This window comes from Vespa mandarinia, chromosome 9, assembly GCF_050613455.1.
Source record: "Vespa mandarinia isolate Hongniang chromosome 9, ASM5061345v1, whole genome shotgun sequence".
NCBI lineage: Eukaryota > Metazoa > Arthropoda > Insecta > Hymenoptera > Vespidae > Vespa > Vespa mandarinia.
In genome coordinates, this window is record NC_140818.1 from 255,001 (window position 1) to 277,500 (window position 22,500).

At 27.6% G+C, this 22,500-nt stretch overlaps 3 protein-coding genes across 11 annotated transcripts in view; 1 reads left to right on the forward strand and 2 right to left on the reverse strand.

Moving 5' to 3' along the window:
- The window catches only part of HnRNP-K (Heterogeneous nuclear ribonucleoprotein K), a 157,240-nt gene that overhangs the window by 122,199 nt on the left and 12,541 nt on the right, over positions 1–22,500 (forward strand). The window lies entirely within an intron of this gene.
- On the reverse strand, positions 13,499–18,236 carry LOC118446441 (cytochrome b5). Of its 3 annotated transcripts, none has more exons than XM_035877095.2 (3): positions 18,164–18,210; positions 17,597–17,804; positions 13,499–14,122 (listed from the first exon to the last, which is right to left on the reverse strand). In XM_035877095.2, exon 3 carries the CDS (start codon positions 14,081–14,083, stop codon positions 13,679–13,681), a length of 405 nt encoding a protein of 134 aa, XP_035732988.1. In that variant the 5' UTR covers positions 14,084–14,122; positions 17,597–17,804; positions 18,164–18,210; the 3' UTR covers positions 13,499–13,678. The 3 variants fall into 3 exon arrangements, with proteins under 3 accessions (XP_035732988.1, XP_085515612.1, XP_035732991.1); XM_085659486.1 differs by having other exon boundaries at positions 17,690–17,804; positions 18,164–18,181; XM_035877098.2 differs by lacking the exon at positions 17,597–17,804 and having other exon boundaries at positions 18,164–18,236.
- Positions 19,732–22,500, reverse strand: part of LOC118446565 (cytochrome b5) — a 7,989-nt gene continuing 5,220 nt past the window's right edge. Inside the window, exons 2-3 of the mRNA XM_035877376.2 lie at positions 20,645–20,985; positions 19,732–19,999 (exon numbers count right to left, since the gene is read on the reverse strand). Of these exons, the coding sequence (XP_035733269.2) occupies positions 19,854–19,999; positions 20,645–20,927 (429 nt within the window). The 5' untranslated portion in view covers positions 20,928–20,985 and the 3' untranslated portion in view covers positions 19,732–19,853. The remainder of the gene's footprint in view (positions 20,000–20,644; positions 20,986–22,500) is intronic.

The window sequence follows — 22,500 nt, forward strand, 5'->3', positions numbered from 1 at the left end:
CTCTCTCTCTCTCTCTCTCTCTCTCTCTCTCTCTTTCTTTCTCTTTTTGGTCGTGGTGTCCGTGTTTGAATGAAGGTGGGTGGAGTTCTGATCGTGAGCGTAACGAAAGCAGGGGCGCATGACTCTCCTTCGAACCCTCCATCTTTTCAGTTCACCACCGTTTGTTCTCGCGTACACATCGTTTCGTCTTTTCTGTTACTTGATCACGTTTATTATCAAAGAAATTCTTTACGAGAATTATTATTTCAATCGTAGTATCTTTGAGTAATCTTTTTCTTTTGTTTTTCTTTTTCCTTTTTTTCCTCATTTTGTATAAGAAATAATTGATTCGCCCTATAGAAGGATATCAAGAAGAACAAAACAAGTGAGTAATCGAATTTTTTTCGACTTTGTTTTTCTTTTTTTACTTTTTAATACTTTGTTATATATATATATTATTTTATTTCTTTTAGGTAAGATTTTTCTTTTTTTCTTTTTTAATGAAATTAAGTATTTTGTGTGACAAAAAGTTCAGGATCTTTTTTCTTTTTTAAAACAAAATATAGAGGAAAGTTTTAGTACAACTGGTTAACAAATGAGATTATTAATTAGCCGTCATTTTTCTGTATTTTTGGAATCGACAATTGACTCATTATATCGATTGTTACGATATTGAAATAGATGCCAAAACAAAAAAATTGTCACGTGATCTAGAAAAGTTGATACGAAAAATGAGGTCAAAATATGGAGGAAAAAAAGAGTGTATAGTTTCTAAAGATCGATATTTTGAATTAACTATCATTTTTTAGAATCTTCCTTAAAAAGTGATTAGAAGATAAAATAAAATTAAAAGAAAGAAAACAGACAAAATACCTAACATGTAATTAATAACATTCATTAACAACTTTATATATATACTTTATTTTTTTCTTTTTTTCTTTTTTTTTTTTTTTTATCAGAATTTTAAATTAGCCACCATTTTACTGTATCCGTACAATTGACGATCGACCACTCACAATATCAATATTCAGAATATAAATTAATAGAATTAAAACAAAAAAAAGAATTATGTGTTACGTTTTCAAAAAGTTTTTGGATAGGGAGAAAAAACATGAAAAATAAAACGAAACAAAGAGAAACATATTTTTCGAAGATGGCGCACTGATCGAATATTAACAGAGTGTAGTCAGTTATGTATAGAAGAACCACCACGTGCTTTTCTCTTTGTTTGCAAGAATTATAAGACGATGGCCGGTTCTTCTTCTCGTCTTCTTTTATTTATCTCTTTCACTTTTCTTTTTTCTGTTCGTCTCTTTCTCTCTCTCTCTCTCTCTCTTTCTCTCTCTCTCTCTCTCTCTCTCTCTCTCTCTCTCTCTCTCTCTCTCTCTTCTTTCTTTCTTTCTTTCTTTCTTTCATTCATTGAAAAGTTTCAATGTAAAATTAGGGCGACATCGATTGAAAGGTCTGCTGTATTGAGTAGCCCCTTTCGTTGCACCCCTTAAAAACTTTTTTTATCGTATCATGTGTGTGTGTGTGTGTGTGTATATCTTTCTGAGGCAAACAAAGTTTCAAAAAAGAGAAAAACAGATTATAATGTCTTGACGAAACATTTCAAACGAAGTTTTAAAATTCAAAATTCCGTTGCATATACGAAAAAATTTGTCTTCTCTTTTTATCGTCTCTTATGTTACATATCTCTGTTTTTTTCTAATACGTATCTAGATTTCAAGCAAAAGAAAGACGATTTATATGTCTCAGGGAAACATTTCAAATGAAGTTTTAAAATTCAAAACTCCGTTGCACAACCGACAAAATTTTTTTTCTCTTTTTATCATCTACTACACATATATCTCTATCTATTTCTGATGTGTTCATAGGTTTCAAGAAAGGACAGGTTATATATCTCTACGAAATATTTCGGGCGAAGTTTTAAAATTCAATGCCCCAAATCGAATTTAATTTTTTATTTTCTTATTTCTTATTTATTTATTTTTTTCAAACTTGCTTTCTTTAAATATATTCTTTTCTTTTTTTTTCTTATATATATATATATATATATATATATATATATATATATATATATATATTATATATATATGAAAATCAATGTTCACCTATTTTTTCTTTTTTTATTATTATTAGTTTGAAAGAAGTCAGACATTTTTATTTATTGAAGAAAAATAATAAATAAATGAGACCGATATACTCGATTTAGGGAATTTGAAAAGAACATGTCACGTTTCTCAAAAGAACGAATTGCCATTGGTAGATTCTCAGCACGTAATGGAAGATCGAACGAAAGCTATTAAACCAATGCGTTTCGAATAGGAGCATGCAATGAAAGAAATTTATGTACGTATGTGTTTTAAGAGATGAGAAAGTTGTTATACTATTTTCTTTTTTCTTTTTCTTTTTTTTTTTTTTATAAAAAAATTTTCTATAAAAAATTTTCTTTATAAAAGAATTTTTTCTTTTTTATAGAGAAAAAAAGAAAAGTTCAAAGGGTCAAAAGTTTCTAGTGGGATGAAAAGTTACCAGATAATTTTAAAAATAAATTATTCTTTTTCGAGATTTTTCAAGAAAAATTTATTTATTTTTCTTTTTTCTTTTTCTTTTTCTTTTTGTTTTTCTTTTTCTTTTGTTTTTTTTTTAGATTGTATAAAAACGCAAACTTTATGCTTGTAAATAAAACCGTAGAAAATAAAAAATTAGCCTACAAAGTTACAAAAGAGGAAGTAATTTATTTATTAAGAAAAAAATCACCCAAAAACTTTTAGCATACTCATAGAAAAAAAGTATAAATAATTAAAAAAAAAAAAATTTGATAAAAAATATGATAACCCCCCCCTCTCTCTCTTGCCTTTATTTTCTCTTCTATTCTTAAATTTTTAAAGTTTACTTTTTACATGTAAAACCCTTTTAGATAACGAATTAAAAATTTTTAATAATACTTTTTAAGGAACAAAAAATTTTTCGCGTAAAAGAATCTCATAAGTTTGCGAATTCATTCGAATCATATAATTTTCGAATTCATTCGAACAACACACGCATGCTTTAGTAGTTAAAAAAAAAAATAGAGGGAACGAGGAGAGGAGTGATTGGGGGTAGAGAAAGATACATATGTCTCTATGTGTATTTGCACACGTTTGCTAAGGAAAGTAGATGGAAGCTGCAAAAGTGGCTAAACCCAGATTCTCTTCTTTATCTCTCTCTCTCTCTTTCTCTCTCTCTCTCACACACATACATACACTCTTTCTCTTTACCTATTTTTTTTTTCTTTTTTCAATAAGACGAGCCGAGAAAATTCGATGTAGGTTAGCTCTTTAACCTTCCCTTTTATCAAAGATCCCTAGAATGTTATCACATCTCTCCTTTTAAGGCAAACACTTCGACAAATATACGTTTTTTTTCAGGATGATTTCCCTTTCCTTCCTTCCTTTCTTCCTTCCTTCCTTTCTTCCTTCCTTCCTTTCTTCCTTCCTTCCTTCCTTCATTCCTTCCTTCCTTCCTTCCTTCCTTCCTTCCTTTCTTTCTTCCTTCCTTTCTTCCTTTCTTCCTTCCTTCCTTCCTTCCTTCCTTCCTTCCTTCCTTCCTTCCTTCCTTCCTTCTTCATTTTCACTTGATACGACCAACAAATAAAATCCTCTTCGAATCCTTCGGAGTATACTGGATCATTGATCGTCTCAATATTATCTTTTTTTTTTATCTCGTACATAGTTATTTTCGAAAATATTTATATTTCCATTGATTAATCGTTGATAAGGGTTATGGACGTTGTAGAGAGATAATTTCTGTACAATTTTAGAAATTCAATTATCGTTTTTTTCGAAACTTTTTAAGCTGATTCTATATTGTTTTTCTTTGTTTTTTCTTTTCTATTTTTTTTGTCAGATTGCTAAACTGCAAACCTAATACAATTTGAAATAAAAAAAAAAGAAATTAACCTAAATAATCTCGAATGAAAGTAATCAATTTTTAAAAATCGAAGAACTTTTGACAATCTATATTAAAAAAAAAGTTTTTGATAATGTTATAAATTTTTCATTTTCATTTACTTTTTCTTTTCTTTCTAAATAAAAGATTACTTAAGTAATATTTAATAAAAAAAATTTTAATAAAAAAAACGACCTATGAATTTTTTACAAGTATCCCTTTTATATATACAATTTCTATTTTCATTTTTTATAGTCGTATAAAATGTCCTTTGAAAATATATATAAATATAAATTTTTCAACAAAAATTTATCGTATTCTTCTTTCTTTATCTATTTTAAATAAAAAGAAGAAAAAAATAGTTATTTTGAGAAGAAAAAGATAATTATTTTTAAAACAAATATTTGATAAGAAAAATTTTCTGGAGGAAATTTACGATCTTGGTTAATTTTCTTTTTTTTTTCTTCTGTTTCGTTTTCCTGCTCTTTTATTTTATTTCTTTTCTTTTCTTTTCTTTTCTTTTCTTTTCTTTTCTTTTTCTTTTTTTTCAAGGAGCTAAACAACACGTGGAGAAATATTTCTCTCTCTCTCTCTCTCTCTCTCTCTCTCTCTCTCTCTCTCTCTCTCTCTCTCTCTCTCTCTCTCTCTCTCTCTCTCTCTCTCTCTCTCTCTCTCTCTCTCTCTCTCTCTCTCTCTCTCTCTCTCTCTCTCTCTCTCTCTCTCTCTCTCTCTCTCTCTCTCTCTCTCTCTCTCTCTCTCTCTCTCTCTCTCTCTCTCTCTCTCTCTCTCTCTCTCTCTCTCTCTCTCTCTCTCTCTCTCTCTCTCTCTCTCTCTCTCTCTCTCTCTCTCTCTCTCTCTCTCTCTCTCTCTCTCTCTCTCTCTCTCTCTCTCTCTCTCTCTCTCTCTCTCTCTCTCTCTCTCTCTCTCTCTCTCTCTCTCTCTCTCTCTCTCTCTCTCTCTCTCTCTCTCTCTCTCTCTCTCTCTCTCTCTCTCTCTCTCTCTCTCTCTCTCTCTCTCTCTCTCTCTCTCTCTCTCTCTCTCTCTCTCTCTCTCTCTCTCTCTCTCTCTCTCTCTCTCTCTCTCTCTCTCTCTCTCTCTCTCTCTCTCTCTCTCTCTCTCTCTCTCTCTCTCTCTCTCTCTCTCTCTCTCTCTCTCTCTCTCTCTCTCTCTCTCTCTCTCTCTCTCTCTCTCTCTCTCTCTCTCTCTCTCTCTCTCTCTCTCTCTCTCTCTCTCTCTATTTCTTTCGGCATTATTCCAATGGTTTATGTCACGTTGTTACGTGTTACGAAACGTAGAATCCTTGAATTTTCGAATATTTCTCAATAAACTCGATGGGAGAAACTCGACAAAAATGACAATACAATCCAATTCCATTATATAACCCAACTCGAAAAGAACGAAAATCAAAAGGAAAAATCCAAATTCATTCGACAAGATACTTCGATGATCTAGAAAACGAGATTAAATGCGAAACATGATCTCGATCATTTTCCATTTCATCTTTCATTCTTGTGTGTGTGTGTGTGTGTGTGTGTGTGTGTGTGTGTAATCCTACATATAAATATGACGTTCCATAAAATATTTCAAATCTAACAAATTATACAAATATTATCACATTCATATAAATTATATTATATACATATAAAATATATTATATATATATATATATTTATTAGATAGAATATATAAAATATTGAATACATGCATGAAAAATATTTTACATTATAAGTATTATTACATATATTATTATATTATCATAATTATGCTATCATATTTATTATTTATAAATATATATAATAAATATTTTTTACTTAGAACATTTTTATAATTACTCGAAATGATATATTGATCAATTGAAAATCTTAACATTTTCACATCTTGCATTTGCATATAGATTTTTTGTTTTTAATTTTAATTAATTAATTAATTAATCTATTTATTTGCTTTTCTTTCCTTTTTTTAAGTAAATCATATCAAGTGAACTAAAATTGAAATAAGTAACTAAATGACTGTAACAAATGACTGTATCAGAAAGAAGGGCGATATGTGTGAAGGATAGAAAATATTGAAAGATGTTGAAAAATAAAAAAGAGAGAGAGAGAGATTCAAGGTAACTTGAAATGTGTATTCAAGGGTGACTCGAAAACTGTATATTAAAAAGCTTTTAGCAATATTAGACCACTACCAACGAGACACTTTCTTTTCGTTACAAAGATGAAGGGGAGGAAATTTCAACGGGTTTTCACGACATTTTCATTCCCACCCCATTTTTCACCCCTTTTCATCCTTCCATCATGTTGTCTGTTTTGTTCACTCTCCATCTTTATCTCTCTCTTTTTCTCTTTCTGTTTATTTGCTTTATACAATTTTTTGTCAATCTCTTTTTTATTTCTTTTGTGTCTTTATTTATTACTTTTTTCTTTTTTTTTCTTTTTTTATTAGAATAGGGTAAATTCTTTTATAATATCATTTAACTTTGACAATCATATCCATATCTATATAGATTGTATTTTTGGTTTTTATGATCGTTTTGAAATTATCATTATTTCATATATTTAATAATGTCCATATATTTTTATATGTATAAATTTACTTAGTATAGTATAATTATACTATAATATAAAAGATTATATAGGATGCAAATTATAGTATTAATTACATTATAGTATAAGGAATTATATATAATGTATATATATATATATATATATATATATATATATTCAATATAATTTATATTCTAGAATATATTTTTATATTCAAAATTATATAATGTTCAAATTATAGTTTTTATTATACTATAATATAATATAGAAAATATAATGTCAAAATTACAATATTAATTATATAGTATAGTTTTACTTATATTATAATTTCCGTATTATATAATTTTTGTGTAAATACGACAGAAAAAGAAAGAAGAATTGGGTCAAAGAAAGTTAATAAGATAATTATTATTGAATATTTATTAATATAAAAATCCTCGGATAATGATAAAATAAAAAAAACAGAAGTATAATACAATAACAAAAAAAATGATCCAGAAATTAGAATTTCATCGAACTTTATTATCGAATTTTATTATTTTTCTTTTGTTTATTCTTCGTAAACTTTTTTTTACATTCAAAGTCATGGTTATAGTTCTCTTTTTCTCTTCTCGTTTAAGAAAAAAAAGAAAAAAGGAAGAAAGAGAAAGAGAGATAGAGAAAAAGAGACAGACGAGCGTAAAGTAGCGACGTGGTTCATCGATTTTGCGGACGTAAGCTTGGCTTGGTAGTTTTCGTCTTTTTTGCGAACGTCGATGCATGCCTCTCTCTCTCTCTCTCTCTCTCTCTCTCTCTCTCTCTCTCTCTCTCTCTCTCTCTCTCTCTCTCTCTCTCTCTCCCTCCCTCTTTCTCTTTTCCTTTTTCTCTATCTTTCTCTTTCTCTCTCTCTCTCTCTTTTTTTCTCTTTCTTTCTCTTTTCTCGTTCTTCACAGCATCTCTCAGAAGCTCCGATTTTCTAGGGCTCGTTAAAATACTTTCGAAGCGACGTCAACGACTACTGCTATTATTCCGAGTATGCTTTTTCCCCCTCTTTCTTCTCTTTTCATTTCTTTCTCTTTTTATTTTTCTCTCAACGATGTCGAAAACTTTGAAAACACCACTAATGGTGACTCTTGACATCGTCTATCGAGGATCAATTTCCTTCGGGAAGTAAAGCGGGAGGAGATAAACTGAACGATAACTTGCATGGACTCTATTTTATATTTATATTTTCTTTGTCCTTTTTTTCTTTCCTTTTGATATTTGTCGATATATTAAGTTCAGATATATATTGCATATATGTACCATATATCTTGTATATGTACCATACATCTCGTATATTTTTGGAGTCGGATTGGTTCATAGTTATACCGAAAAATTATCTTTAAAAAAAATCTTACAAAAATTAATTTAAAATTCTCATATTCTCATATTATTAAAATAGAACTGGCATGTGTGTATATACACATTATACATATATATTATATATGTATGTACATACTGTACACACATATACATATATATATATATATATATATATATATATATATAAAGTTATCTTATGTCTTAAATTTTTAGAGTTTTCGTTTCTATTTTTTTAGTTGAGAATAAATTCTTAAAAAATAAAAAGAAATAAGACAATCTATATCAGATCAGTCCAAAAGTTCGTGCAAAATTTCGCGAATCCCATACATGCTACTAATATATATATATATATTAGATTCACAATATATATATAAAATAAATTCTCAAACAAAAAAAAAGAAAACCATTATATATATATAATGGTATATATATATATATAATGGTTTTCTTTTTTTTTTGTTTGAGAATTTATTTTATATATATATTGTAAATCTATTTTATATATACTTAATATACACACACATAACTGGAACAGACTATATTTCCTCAACGGTTGAAAATAGACAAAAATATTACAAATCAAAGTCAAATGATGTTAGATGGTGTATAATACATAAATAATTTTATGCACTTTTATGGATTGGTGCATCAGAAAAATGCAACAAATAAAAAACTGTTTCAATTAATGCAGATAGAAATTTATTTTTTACATAAAAGTATTAACATATTTATGGCCAAGACTTATACATTAGAAAGTTATTACCCGTGGTATTACCTGTTCATTCACATTTAACGATAATCCTAAATAATTCAGAAAAATTTATCTATGATAATTTTCTAACGTATAAATTTAGGACATATATAATCGTATCTCTCATGTTCTGAATATTTTATATAATATTTATTTTTTAAACAAATAAATGTGCGCTCTGCTCTCTCTCTCTCTCTCTCTCGCGTGCGCGCGCGCGCGCGCGTTTTTTTTCTTTTCGTTTACGAGACAATAGATATGGATATTTATACCTTTCCATTTTCGTTCAATCAAAGTCACTTAATTTTAAGATGAACAGTTTATTTTATTATCTGTTCTTGTCTAATGAACACGATTCGTATATTAAAACGTCCCGATTCATAATACCCATAGCTTCGTTTTCTTTTATTTTCTCATAAAAATGTATCTTACGTGTTTAAATTCACTTTTTTCTTATCTAGTGACCTCGAAATTTACGGAATTTTAATTATATATCTATTAGCTTAGATGATTTTGACTTATCGGTCAAGTCATACTTTTGATAAGAAATGTTATGTAAAAAATAAAAAAGTACAAAAAAAAGAAATAATGAATAAATGGAAAACAATATTTTTTTTTATTAAAATTATTAAATTGCTGTTCTGATTTTTTTTTAATAAAAAGAAATATACAGACATACATACATACATACATACAATACACACACACACATATGTATATATGCGCATATACTTATGTTTGTATGTAATTTCTTTTTTCTGAATTAAATATCTTGATTTTTTATTTTACTTCTTTATATATTTATTTATTTTTATTATATATCATTGTCCTTTTTTTTTTATTTTATTAATAACGATGACAAAATAAGGACGACAAAAAATAAAAGGACTCGAAGAGATACTCCTCTTTTAGGGCTTCGCGTTTGAACGAGCCGAGTCGCGTGCAACTCACTCTCCTTGCGTTTTCCTTTCCGCGTGGGTGGATGCGGTTTACCGATGCGGTCGAGTGCGTGACACATGTGGAAAACCACATATCCTTCCTGTCCTTCGGATACCATATGCTTTCCATATTCACTTCCTGTTCTCTATGAGACAGGACGAACTTGAATACTCCGTGACTCATTAATTAATACGAAAACAGAATTTACTTTTTTTCTTCTTTTATAAATAAAAAATAAAAAATCAGTATAGTTGAATCGATATAATACAAAAATGAGATATCTTATCCGTTTTTAGAAAAAAGAAAATAAATCGATATAAATACATGGTGATCCACACGTCCATGAACTTTAAGGAATTTACGATAATCTGACAAAAAAGATCAATATTATTTGTAATTATTTTATCGATATGTTACCCTTATGACATTGTACAAGTAAATCATTTTAAATGTTCCAATTTCAAATCTAAAAAAGAAAAAAAAAAACATTTTTTTCATCGTTTCAATTTGTTGTACGTCTTGGAAAAGTATTAGCAATATTAGGAATAGTCTAAGTATCAAGAATTGTTTAGATTTCTAATTAGAAATTGAAATTACATAATTCAACCGAGAACACGTCTAATCTTATATAAATTATTCTCGTTTATATTTAATAAGACAATTAATTGACGTGATACATGCCTAAATTCTATTGACGATGAGATGGTTTTATTTCGTTCAATTCGATCAGTTTTTGGAAGAGAGGATAATGATACGAGTCCAATGATATGACCATATAAATCGATTCGTTTGTTGATATATCAAGACACCTATAATCAGAACAATCAAAACATTAATTTTTTAGCAAGATATCGAAATTTTTCGTATAAAATTACGCAATTTCAAAATTATTGTACGTTTCTTAGTCACTATGAAGTTCTTAGTCACTAGTTGCATTAGCTCTTTGAATAATTATTTGTCTAAATCTTAAATTTATACATTGGAATATATATTTTACTTAGGACATAACAATTTTCGTAACAGTTCGGTTACAATTTGTCAGGCTATAAAAAATATAAAGCTCGATAGATTATAAATCGAATTCGTTGGAATGAATACATTATCTTGAAATTTAAATTAATTTTCCGTATATTTCAGTCAATTGTAGAATCATTGAATTTCATAAACTTTTTTTTTAGCGATACCAAACGGTATTTAAGAGGATAATAAAAAAATAATAATAAATGATCGGTAGTCCTTAATTATCCTTTTTTTAATGGATTTTATGTTGAGCAAAATAATATACATATTTTTTTCCCTATATGTATTTTCCTTTCTCACTCTTTCTCCCTTGTATATAGAATAAACATAACATTAGACATTATACATATATGTAGTGTTTATCGATTACATACTATCGATCGAAACAATAATAGAACGAATTATAAAGCCATTTTTGTCGTACATAGCTGTATAATAATACAGCTACAGTGTGCATACACACACATTTATATTATTATTGGTATTACATATATATATATGGTATTATATATATATATGTATATATAATATGTATGTATGTATGTATAACTGTGTGTATATGTGTGTGGGTATAGTATATAATATATACTCGTATGTAGTTTGTCAACATTCCATATTCGATCATTATAGATAGAACATTTATCAAAACGTAGTAGAGACGTAGTATATATATATATATGTATGTATGTATACAGGATGAAGGTCAAAAGTTACAAGATAATTTTAAAAATCAATTCGATACTCTTTTTCCTGTCTTTTTAGGCTAATATTTTTTTCCGTTTATGCTTTTTTCCTCGGATTATTAAAACTACAAGCTTAAAATATCTCGATAAAGAATAATTGATTTTTTTAAATCACCTAAAAACTTACGGCCTAATCCTCGTAATTTTGCCATTGTCGATAAAGGCATTCCAATTTATAAATGAACGGATAAAATTAAAGGGTTTCAGATGGTAAACAGAAGTAGAAGAAGTATACTTCAGATCGATCCGAAAGTAGAGAGAAATGCAATACTACTATTCGAGACACTTTAACTTTTCCTTTATTCTACATTTCTTTTTATTTCAAAGATAGAGAAGAAAAGAGAAAAAGAAGAAGAAATAAAAGAAAAATAAAGAAAGAAATCGAAGACGAGGGAACCCTCTTTGTTGTTAACTTACCTCCTACTTCGTCACTTTTTTAATTAACGATCTCTCGAACTTAATCTTTTTCCTTTTTTGCAATAGTATCGTTCAAATAACAATAATAAAAAACAACAACAGCAACAACAACAACAACAACAACAATAATAATAATAATAATAATAATAATAATAATAATAATAATAATAATAATAATAATAATAATAACGATAATAATAAAAAGAAATAAAAATTTAACTAATTCAAACACAGTAATAAATTTTTTATAACTTTTTGTTATTTTAGTAACTTTTGTCAAGATTTTTATAACCCTTTTATAATTTCTGTCAATATGTTTAAAGTTCTTAATAATTATTTTATGATTTTTACCTTTTTTTTATTCACTTATATTAATTTTTCTTATGTAGATTATTTTTTATTTTTATTACATTATTTTGATAAGAAAAATCAAGATGTCGTCGTGTAATAATATTCAAATTTAACAAAAAGACGAGAAAGTTCTATATAAATTTTTACATTCGAAATATATATACATACATATATCTATATATTTTTTTTCAATACTACTTTCATTCTAAAAAGAATGACTTTTACTCTTCTTCGTTTACTTAATATTTTTTTTATTATGCTATTATTCATTGTTATCATTACTTGATAAAGAAAAAAGTGTAGAGAGATATCGTTGAGTATGATTTTACATACAAAAAGGCGGGAAATTCAAAAATTCTATTTAAATTTGTTCATACCTCGAAATATTTGAAATTTCCGCCGTGTACATGTTTGGAAAGGAATTTCTCATCGTCGAAACAATTTCGTCATTCTTCTCTCTAACTAGTTTTTTTTCTTCTTTCTTTTTTCTTTTTTCTTTTTTCTTTCTTTTTTCTTTCATTTTTCTTCGCGAAATTCCCTGTTGGTTGTTAAATTTGTACACATGGCTAGCTACGACGAGGGACCGTTCGTCTTCGTTAACGTACATACGTCCAATTTTTCCCTCTCTCTCCCTTCCTCCCTCCCTCTCTCTCTCTCTCTCTCTCTCTCTCTCTCTCTCTCTCTCTCTCTCTCTCTCTCTCTCTCTCTCTATCTCTCTTTCTCTCTCTTTCTCTCTCACACTATACACACACACATACACACACAAATTAGTTATATGTCATTTCATCGATCATGGTAAGAGATTTTTTTTAAACTCTTGGACGTTTTCAACTTCGTTTCGTTTTTGTTCTCTTTATTTCTAATGAATTACTACATTTATATTGTATGTGTAGTATAAATATGAGTATATATATATGCGTACATATATATATATATACATACATATATATATGTATGCATATACATAAGGATGATTGACAAAGAGAAAAAGAGGGTAGATAGAAGTCATCCTATCATGTAATTTTAATGGATGAAATGATAAATAACGTATTCGTTACCAACAACAGTTAGCTGTACAAGACAGTAAAACTGTCCAATCACCATTTTTCATAATAATAGATTTATTTCTTACAACCTATGCATGTATCTAATTTATAGTAGTCAATTTTGTAATGACTTGAAACATTATAAACACTTAAAGAATAATTATGAACACAACAAAAAAGAAAAAAAAACTAACTCATACTTAGACATATTCATCGTAAATTACCCCTTTTTTTACTTACAGGTACGTACATAATACGTTTGTATATTATTGATTATAAGTGATACGAAACGATTTTAAAATAGCTGCATGTTTATATATATATATATATATATATATATATATATATATATATATATATATATGTCGTGTGTGTATATGTATATACATATCGCGCGTGCATGTGTGTTAAAATGATTTTTTTTCGATCGCAACAATGCAGAATTCTTTGCTAAAACATGCTAAAATTATTTTTCTTTTCTTTTTTTTTTGTTATTTTATTCTCTTTTTATTTATACAAACATGAAACGCTAAATCACAATATTAATAATGATAATGATAATGATGATTATGATAATGATATTAATTAATCGTTATCGTTTTTATCTTACGATAATCATGACATATTGTAAAATATAATGGCAGCTAAAAGCATAATGGCGGCGATTAGGGTATAAAATGGCGCTCCTGGTCCCTTAACATATTTTTCCTTTTCTGGTTGTTTGTTATTATAACCGGCGACCCAACCTTTTTTTAAAGGCTTATTAGTTCTCTGTGATTCTATGAGTTCGCCTATCTTATATTTATTCATTAGATCAAGAGCATCTTGAGAATGGCCGACGTCATTGAAATTTTCTGTACCATCTTTTCCCGCATGATCGATAAGAATTTCTTCACCGCCTGGATGTTCGTTCAAAAATTCTGTAACATCGTAGACCTTGTCGTGTAGAATTATTAGTACTTTTCCGGTACCCTTTGTCTTCTGTACTTCTTCTATGGTAAACTCTTTCAATTGCACCATCTTTGTTTTTTTCTTTTTTTAGTTTTTTAGTCTCGCGATCTGCAAACGATTTATAATTATATTAGTTAAAAATTCCTTTCTATTACCTTGATTAGTAAAATTCTTTCTTAATGTATTATATATTAATACACTCTCTTTATATCTGTGTGTCCATTTTTTTATGACTTTCGCAAGCTTGCGCACGCGTATGTGTAAACCTTAATAAATGATGAAATTTGAGCACAAATCCTAAATATATGTATGAACAAGAAAAAATAAAAATTATTGACATTATCAAAAATACGATACCATCTTTCTAATATTATCAATCGAGGTTCATGTAAGATTACAAATGGAAGTGATATAAGACCGGAAGTAATAAAGTCAAAGACTATAAACCGATTAAATAATACATATTACATAAAAATCTTATTGTTGTTAAAAAGAAATTTTTAAGATTATGCATAATAAACAATATTAAAATTAATAAAAAACCAAATTGTATTAGACATTGGATATACAATATTCGATTCAATATGGGGGAAATAAAAAATATATCGATTTGTTGTAATATGTTACAAAAGTAGACAAACGTATGTGATACGCGAATGTAATTTAATTCTCTCTTTCTCTCTCTCTCTCTCTCTCTCTATATATATATATATATATATATATATATATATATATATATATATGTATATCTATTGTATCATTCTCCTACAAACGAAACACGTGTTCGACTCGTTCTTCTCAAGTATTATTCATGACCTTGTCTGTTTAATATGCATCATGTGTTCCGAAAACATGCTGATCGAATTCGATTAACTTGACATTTATCCTTCTTTTATCTTTTTTCCTTTTCTTTTTTCTTCTTTAAGATTATTAAATGAATTTATAAATGGTACTTTATAAAATTAATAAATGCATAAAATAAATAAAAGATAAAGCATATTTTTCTCTTATCTTGTTTTCCTTTCCATCGAAAATCTTTTTTTTTTTGAATAATTGAAAAGAAAAAGAAAAATACGAAAACAATATCCATTCGACACCGGACCCTCTCTTCCTCCACCATCACCGTCAGTTGCGTATTATAAAATCGAAAATGAGAGTGAAATGAATATAATAACGGAGGTAGAGTATAACGTAAGTTCAAGGATTATCGCAATGACCGTCGATTCGTATGTAGAAAAAAAAAAGAAAAGAGAGAAAGAGAGAGAGAGAGAGAGAGAGAGAGAGAGAGAGAGAAAGAGAGAGAGAGAGGGAGAAAGAGAGAGAGAGAGAGAGAGAGAGAGAGAGAGAGAGAGAGAGAGAGAAAGAGAGAGAGAGTACTATAGTAACAGACTGTTGTCCTTGAGACGAAGCCGGTTTCTCTTTAACGATTCATACAAAGATAAATCTTGTGTCATTATTCCAAGATACTTGAGAAAATCATTGACTTAAGGGTCTTTCTGCATTTAGTATTTTACAATAACAACCATAGTAAAATAAAAAAATAAAAAAAATATCTTTTACAAAAAATTAACAATATTTCTTACATTATAATACGTCGTTCTAATAACATGAACAAAGTTAATATATGAAGTCTTTTTAATTATACTAACGATAAATAAACCCATCAAAGCGTATTAACAAAGAAAGACTGGAAAAGAAAAGAAAAGAAATAGAAAAAGGAAAAAGAAAAAGAGAAAGGAGAAAAAAGAAGGCCATAACCATTAACTATGATCACATCGCTGCATCAGATTAACCATAATGATTAATCAACGTTATTTTAGAACGTCCTTTCCATTTTAAAATCGATTTTTCTTACTGGTTGAATAACAGTGACACAGAAAAATGTGCTCTCATTTGGACATCATATTGTCGTGATCGCCATTTTGCATAGTCATTCTCTTCGCATATAACCGATGATTGAAATATCATATTTAACTTCGTATTTCTTGTTTTCAAACGTGATGACGTTAAACAATCGGCTTTTTCTTTTTTTTCTTATTATAATTTTTCTAAGAAACTTTGTAGTTGCAAAAATAACAAAGTGTATCTCTTCGAAATATTACGATCATTTAAAAGTGAGATTAGATATAAAATATAAAATATCATGAGATTCATAAGGTTAAACTAAATAAAGAAAAAATAAAATTTATTTCTTCATTAAAGAGATAAATCGCAATTGCATGATTTTGTCATGAAAGAGAAAAAGAAAAGAAAAAGTGGATGGAACATAACAATGTACTAGTTAATCTCGTAGAATATTTGCTTATGAAGAAAAAACTAATGAAAAGATAACAAATTTATGTTACCATTAGAGATCAACCATAATTACATAACTTCTAAAATAAAAAGAATAAAACCAAAAAAAAAGATATAATACAATTCATCATGTTCATATAGCATTGCTTGCACTCACACTGTTATATTGAAGAAATTATGTATCATCCCGACAATATTTATCAAAGTACTCTAACGTAATCTCATACAAAGATTAGATTAGAATACTGATATTATAATATTTAACATGAACTTCTTCTATTTCAAAAGAATTAATCAAAAATCGAACGTATTGGAAAATAAATCAATCTGTTAACCCGTCGAATAGCCATCATTGTTACTCGTGAAATGACGCCTATTGTTGAAAAAAAGAAAAAAAATAAATGCATAACGAAACGAAAAAGGAATATACGAAAGGTTAAAATTATTGACGAGTATTCGTCACGAGAATATTCGTTCCGCTTTCCGCAAGAAACTTTAATACTCGTATGATTACAACGGTCATGTATATGTACACTCGACTATATAACGAGAGATATAAAACCCCAGTGGTTCTCAAAGATAAGTAAGGTACTATTAATGAAACTCTCGTCTTTTCCATTCGAAGTTACGTAATCGAGATTTGTCATATCGTTATATATAAAGTAAAGAAAAGGGAGAACGTATAATCTTTCTTTTTTTTTTCTTGTATTTTTTTCTTGTATTTTTTTCCTTGTATTTTTTTTCTCTATTTATATTTATTATCTCCTTAGTATCGTTTAAAAAATATGCTAGTGAGAAATAATAATAAACAGAGATTAAAGTTTTTTGATATGATTTTAGTTTACTTTTTTCTTTTTTTCCTTCTTTTTTTTCGTCGAATCATATCGACGATATTCTCATCTTTACAAAAAAATGATCTCCCTTTTTAAAAGCATCCGATTAATCGTCAATCAATAAAATTTTCTCAGAATTCAAATTTCATTCGATACTAAATAAATTTTATTCGGTAGTTTTGCTTGTTGTACACTTCTCCAATTCATCCGACGAAATAATCGTTGAAAACGTCAGTGATAAGAAACAAAATGTAGGCCAAAGCGGAAAGGTCCAAGAAATCAATGTCACTGATCATAGCTAATTAATTATAAGTAACATGAACGAATGAAAACGTTCATTGAGTTAATTAATAATTTTCTAAATTCAATAAAATCAAAGGAGTGATATAACAACCGAAAAAAATAAATAAAACTGAATAAAAAAGGAAAGGCAAATTTGTAGGAGAACCTGTACCTGTGTCTTACTAATTCTCTCTCTTTTCTGTCGTTTCTCTTCCTTTTTCTTTCTTTTTTGATTTTAATTTATCTTTTTTTTTCTCTTTTTTACTTCTTCGTCACTTCAACAATCACTCTTGTCATGTCCTGTTACTGCTGCTGTTGATGTTATCGCTGTGTTGTCGTTGTTGCTGTTGATTTTGTTGTTGTCGTTGTTGCTGTTGTTGCTGTTGATATTGTTATTGTTATGATTGTGTTCTTGAAATTCTAATGTGCCTCTGGATGATAGGGAAGAAAGAGTGAAAAGGCAACAAAATTTGATAATATAACAGAGAAGAAATTTAGATTAGGAGAGAGTAAAAGAGTAATAGAAACAGAGATGCACTGTAGATACACAAAGTAGATTAATAAAATATTTTTGATAAGTATATTCGAAAGTCACAACAGAGATAGAAATAGTGACAAAGAGAAAGCGAGGGGGAGGGAAAAAAGAGTAAGAGGGAGAGAGAGAGAGAGAGAGAGAGAGAGAGAGAGAGAGAGAGTGAGTGAGAGAGAGAGAGAGAGAGAGAGAGAAAGAGAGTCTCACCTCGCACAACCGCACTTATAGAAGCACTGCCGATATAAAATAACACGCTAACGTTCGGTGAGCTTTATCTTTCCCCTTCTCCTCCTCTTCCTCCTCCCTCCTCCTCTTCCTCCTCCCTCCACCCTTTTATCTCTCTCTCTCTCTCTCTCTCTCTCTCTCTCTCTCTCTCTCTCTCTCTCTCTCTCTCTCTCTCTCTCTCTCTCGGTTATGCGACCCCACCAATCTCTTCCCACTTCGTGTTTATCTCCTTTCAAACGAGTAGCAAGTGATGAACGAATACGACCCTGACGATCATTTTCTCATCTCCTTCGAGATTTATCATCCTATTTTGGGGAAGGGACGATATGTATATAAGGAGAGAGAGAGAGAAAGAGAGAGAGAGAGAGAGAGAGAGAAAAAGTATCCTACGATTAGGAATTTTATATATATATATATTTTCTATCCGTTTTAAAGTTTAGATTTTTTATCATCGATTAGATCTAATCAGAATATTTTGAAACATTAAATCGAAAAGTATCATTTTCAAAATTTATCTTTGAAATCCGTGCTCGTGTATGTGTGTACGCGCGCGCATTTGTGAGCGCAGAGAGGGAAGGGAAGATCGAAACATGATGTAGAGATTTTCATTTTTCTTTTATTTTTCTTTTTTTTCTTTCTTCTCTCTTTCTTTTCTTTTTTTTTATTTTTTGTCGAGAAAAAAATTTTTCCATTGAAATTGTTTTCTATGATCTTAGGAATGATTAAGTAATTTCAAAAATCATTTCCGGTTAAGGTACGATTAGAATCAGTGAAAATATTGTTTTCTTGGAATTTTGTAAAATAATCTTATATCTACTAAATGATATGCGTATCTAAAGATACATTTCCGATCAGGATTTCGTTTATATATCAATTGGATTGTAACTTTAATGAAACTAATTATTATCTAAAGATTATAATTAAACTAATATTTTTCAATTAAAATAAAAAAGGAGGTTTGCAAATAAGAACAAAATATATAGAGCATACAGTCAATGATTATTGTTGTCGAATATATGCAATATTTAATACGATTATGCTTATCGTTATTACAAATGTACTTGAAAAATACTTAGTCATTTTAGTCATATATGTATTCACATGCATGTCGTGTGTGCATCGTATACTCATCGGAAACGTATATGAACGCGTGTGTTCCTATGTGGGTTATCTTTTATATACATGTAAAAAAAAGAGAGGGAGAGAGAGGGAAAGAGAGAGAGATAGAGATAGAGAGAGAGAGAGAGAGAGAGAGAGAGAGAGAGAGAAAGAGTGAGAGAGAGAGAGATAATTTCCATACTTAAAGAGAATTCAATATTAACTTTGTTACCGGCGCTAAAGTACAAAAAAAGAAAAAATGAAAATAATTAGCTATTTTTTTGATGTTCAAGGTCCATATGACTAACAGATAATTATTTAAAAAAATGGAAATAACAAATCGGTGGAGGGAATGGAAAACTTGTTTATTGACAAATCGTTATTTTCTTTTTTCCTTCTTTGTTATATAACACACAATCTTATGTGTATATATATATATATATATATATATATATATATATATATATATGTAGTCCATATCCTAACATTTATATCATTGATGTATGTATTATATCATTGAAGTACATAAGCGATTAAAAATTATATATGTAGGAATCCTCTGTTGTTTCTAATTCTAGTAAAAAACATAATAATAAAATAAGATACCGTAGATAAGAATACCTGCGGCGACCACAATCGATATTATCTTGTTATTTTCTTCTTTCTTTACTTCTTGATATTCCCAATTGCCATCATGTACGATGGTCGGTTTTGTCATTGCTAAAATTTGAAAGGAAGATAAAAAGACAAAGAAAACAAGTACGAGAAAGTTATGTTAGGTATTTCCATGAATTAATAAATAAGGTATTTCCATAGATTAATAAATTAGATATTTCCATAGATTAAATATTTCCATAGATAATTTTAATTCTAGATATAGAAGAAAAGAAAAAAAGAAAATTAAATTTCTAAAAAATGAAACAAATATTCTTCTTTTTTTCCAGATATACATTTCCTCGTGAAAATAAATGTAATTTCTGTAATATTTTTTTATTTTTCATGATATTTAATAAAGAAAATGAAAGTGTTCTTTGTATTTAAGAAATAAAAAAAACCGAATTCTCATATTGAAACGTATTTTTCTATAGAACAAAAAATTCGTCTTCATTATAAAAAATACTTTTTGTCCACTTAAACAAATTCGTTTCATCTTCGAAAAACTATTTGTTCTCTTTATTAAAAATAATTTTCCTATTCTAGAAAAATTGTTATCATTTTCAAAGAAAATTCATATAAATAGAGAATACAAAGGATTAGCAAAAAAATATCTTATCATTTAATCAAAAGATCAAAAGAAAATATCTTTTTTTTTGATCGTTCAGATGTCTATTGATTTAAAATTGGAATTTTCTTTAATGATACTACCTTGAATCGGGTCGGAGGTCGAGATGGTGGTCGTAGCATTATCGTTGTTCACTATCTGGCCTATTTTGAATGTCTCCTTAAGCAATATGGCTTCCCCGCTATGTCCGATGTCATCGAAGCATACGGTACCATCTTGTCCAGCCAAGTTTATCAATACTTCCTCTCCACCAGGATGTTTCTTTACAAAATCTGTTAGATCGTAAACTTCACCATGTATCACCAACCATAAGTCCTCTTTTTTGTTGTGACGTTCTACCTCAATTCTTGTATAAACGTTCGCCATGATCTTCAGATTAATACGAATCTTCTTATCCCTATTTATTTATATTCTTTTTCTGAGTCTGCACAAGTTGAAATTAGAAACATCAATGGTATCAATGATGATAATAAAATAAAAAAAAATAAATAAATAAAAAATATTTTTCTTTTTTCTTTTTTTTTGTAATTTTTTTCAATTTTGTTTGATTTCTAATTAAAGGTTAATTGTAAGATAATGACAAAGAAGTAACATAATTAATGAATATAAATTTCTTAATATTTTTTTTTTTCATTACTTTATTTTATCTTACTTTTTTTTACGTTAGATAATCTTTAAATAGAATCTAACTTCAGTACGATTAAATAGATAAATAGATAGATAATTAGATGGATCAATTTAATTTTGCAACTTATTCCTAACGTTATATTTTGTTTAGATATATTTTTTTGTACTCCTTTTATTTCTTCTACTGTTTTTTTTTTTTTGGTATTTCTCTTTTTATTTTCGACCCCGACCAGCCTACTGTTTATTTATTGGATTCGGATACTCATGACGCGATATAAGGATATAAAACGAAAAGAAGGTATGATTTGTATCGAATCTAGAAAGAATTCTCGATGGACTCAAAGAAGCTAGCATGCAAAGACTAGCGATGGGAATAATACTCTTGCAAATATAACACGTATAATAGTTATTGTATTCATAGCTCTTTATGTTTGACTGTGTATGTGTATGTGTATATATTTATATTGCATAACAGTTATTTATCGATATTTCATATAAATTAGCTTGCACAACTATTTCAATCAATTGTAATACTCTATTGAAACCGGAAAATATCTTTTTTTACATTATTTAAATTTAAAATTTTGTATGATTAAAAAATCAAATTTATCGTTGTATTTGTAATTCGTGATTAATAAATATTAAATAATATTTATTTATCAATCGAAATATTTTGTCGTTTTTCATATAAATTATTGTACATAATTATTATCTCGAACCACTATAACTTCTATTATCAAATGAAAGATATTTTTTGGTTGTTTATATAAAAAAAAAGAATAAAAAATAATATTTATCGTAAAATATTTATAATTCAATAATCAATACAAATAAATATTAAACAATATTTATTTATCGATAAGAATATATTATGTAATTTTTTTTATATAGTTTACTTTTTTTATATAACTATTTTTTCTATTAAACGTCAAACGCTATTATATATATCATAAAAATGATAATTCTTTTTTTTTTTTAAATATTTAAATTCTAAAATTTTTTATTTTTATTAAATCCATCATATATTATTATTATTATTATTATTATTATTATTATTATTATTATTATTATTATTATTATTATTATTATTATTATTATTATTATTATTATTATTATTATTATTATTATTATTATTATTATTATTATTATTAATCTTATTATAATTATTATTATTATTATTATTATTATTATTATTATTATTATTATTATTATTATTATTATTATTATTATTATTATTATTATTATTATTATTATTATTATTATTATTATTATTATTATTATTATTATTATTATCATTATTGTTATTATTATT

Coding starts and splice junctions, on each gene's coding strand:
- LOC118446441 (XM_035877098.2), bottom strand. CDS start 14,083: ATGGTGCAATTGAAAGAGTTTACCATAGAAGAAGTACAGAAGACAAAG.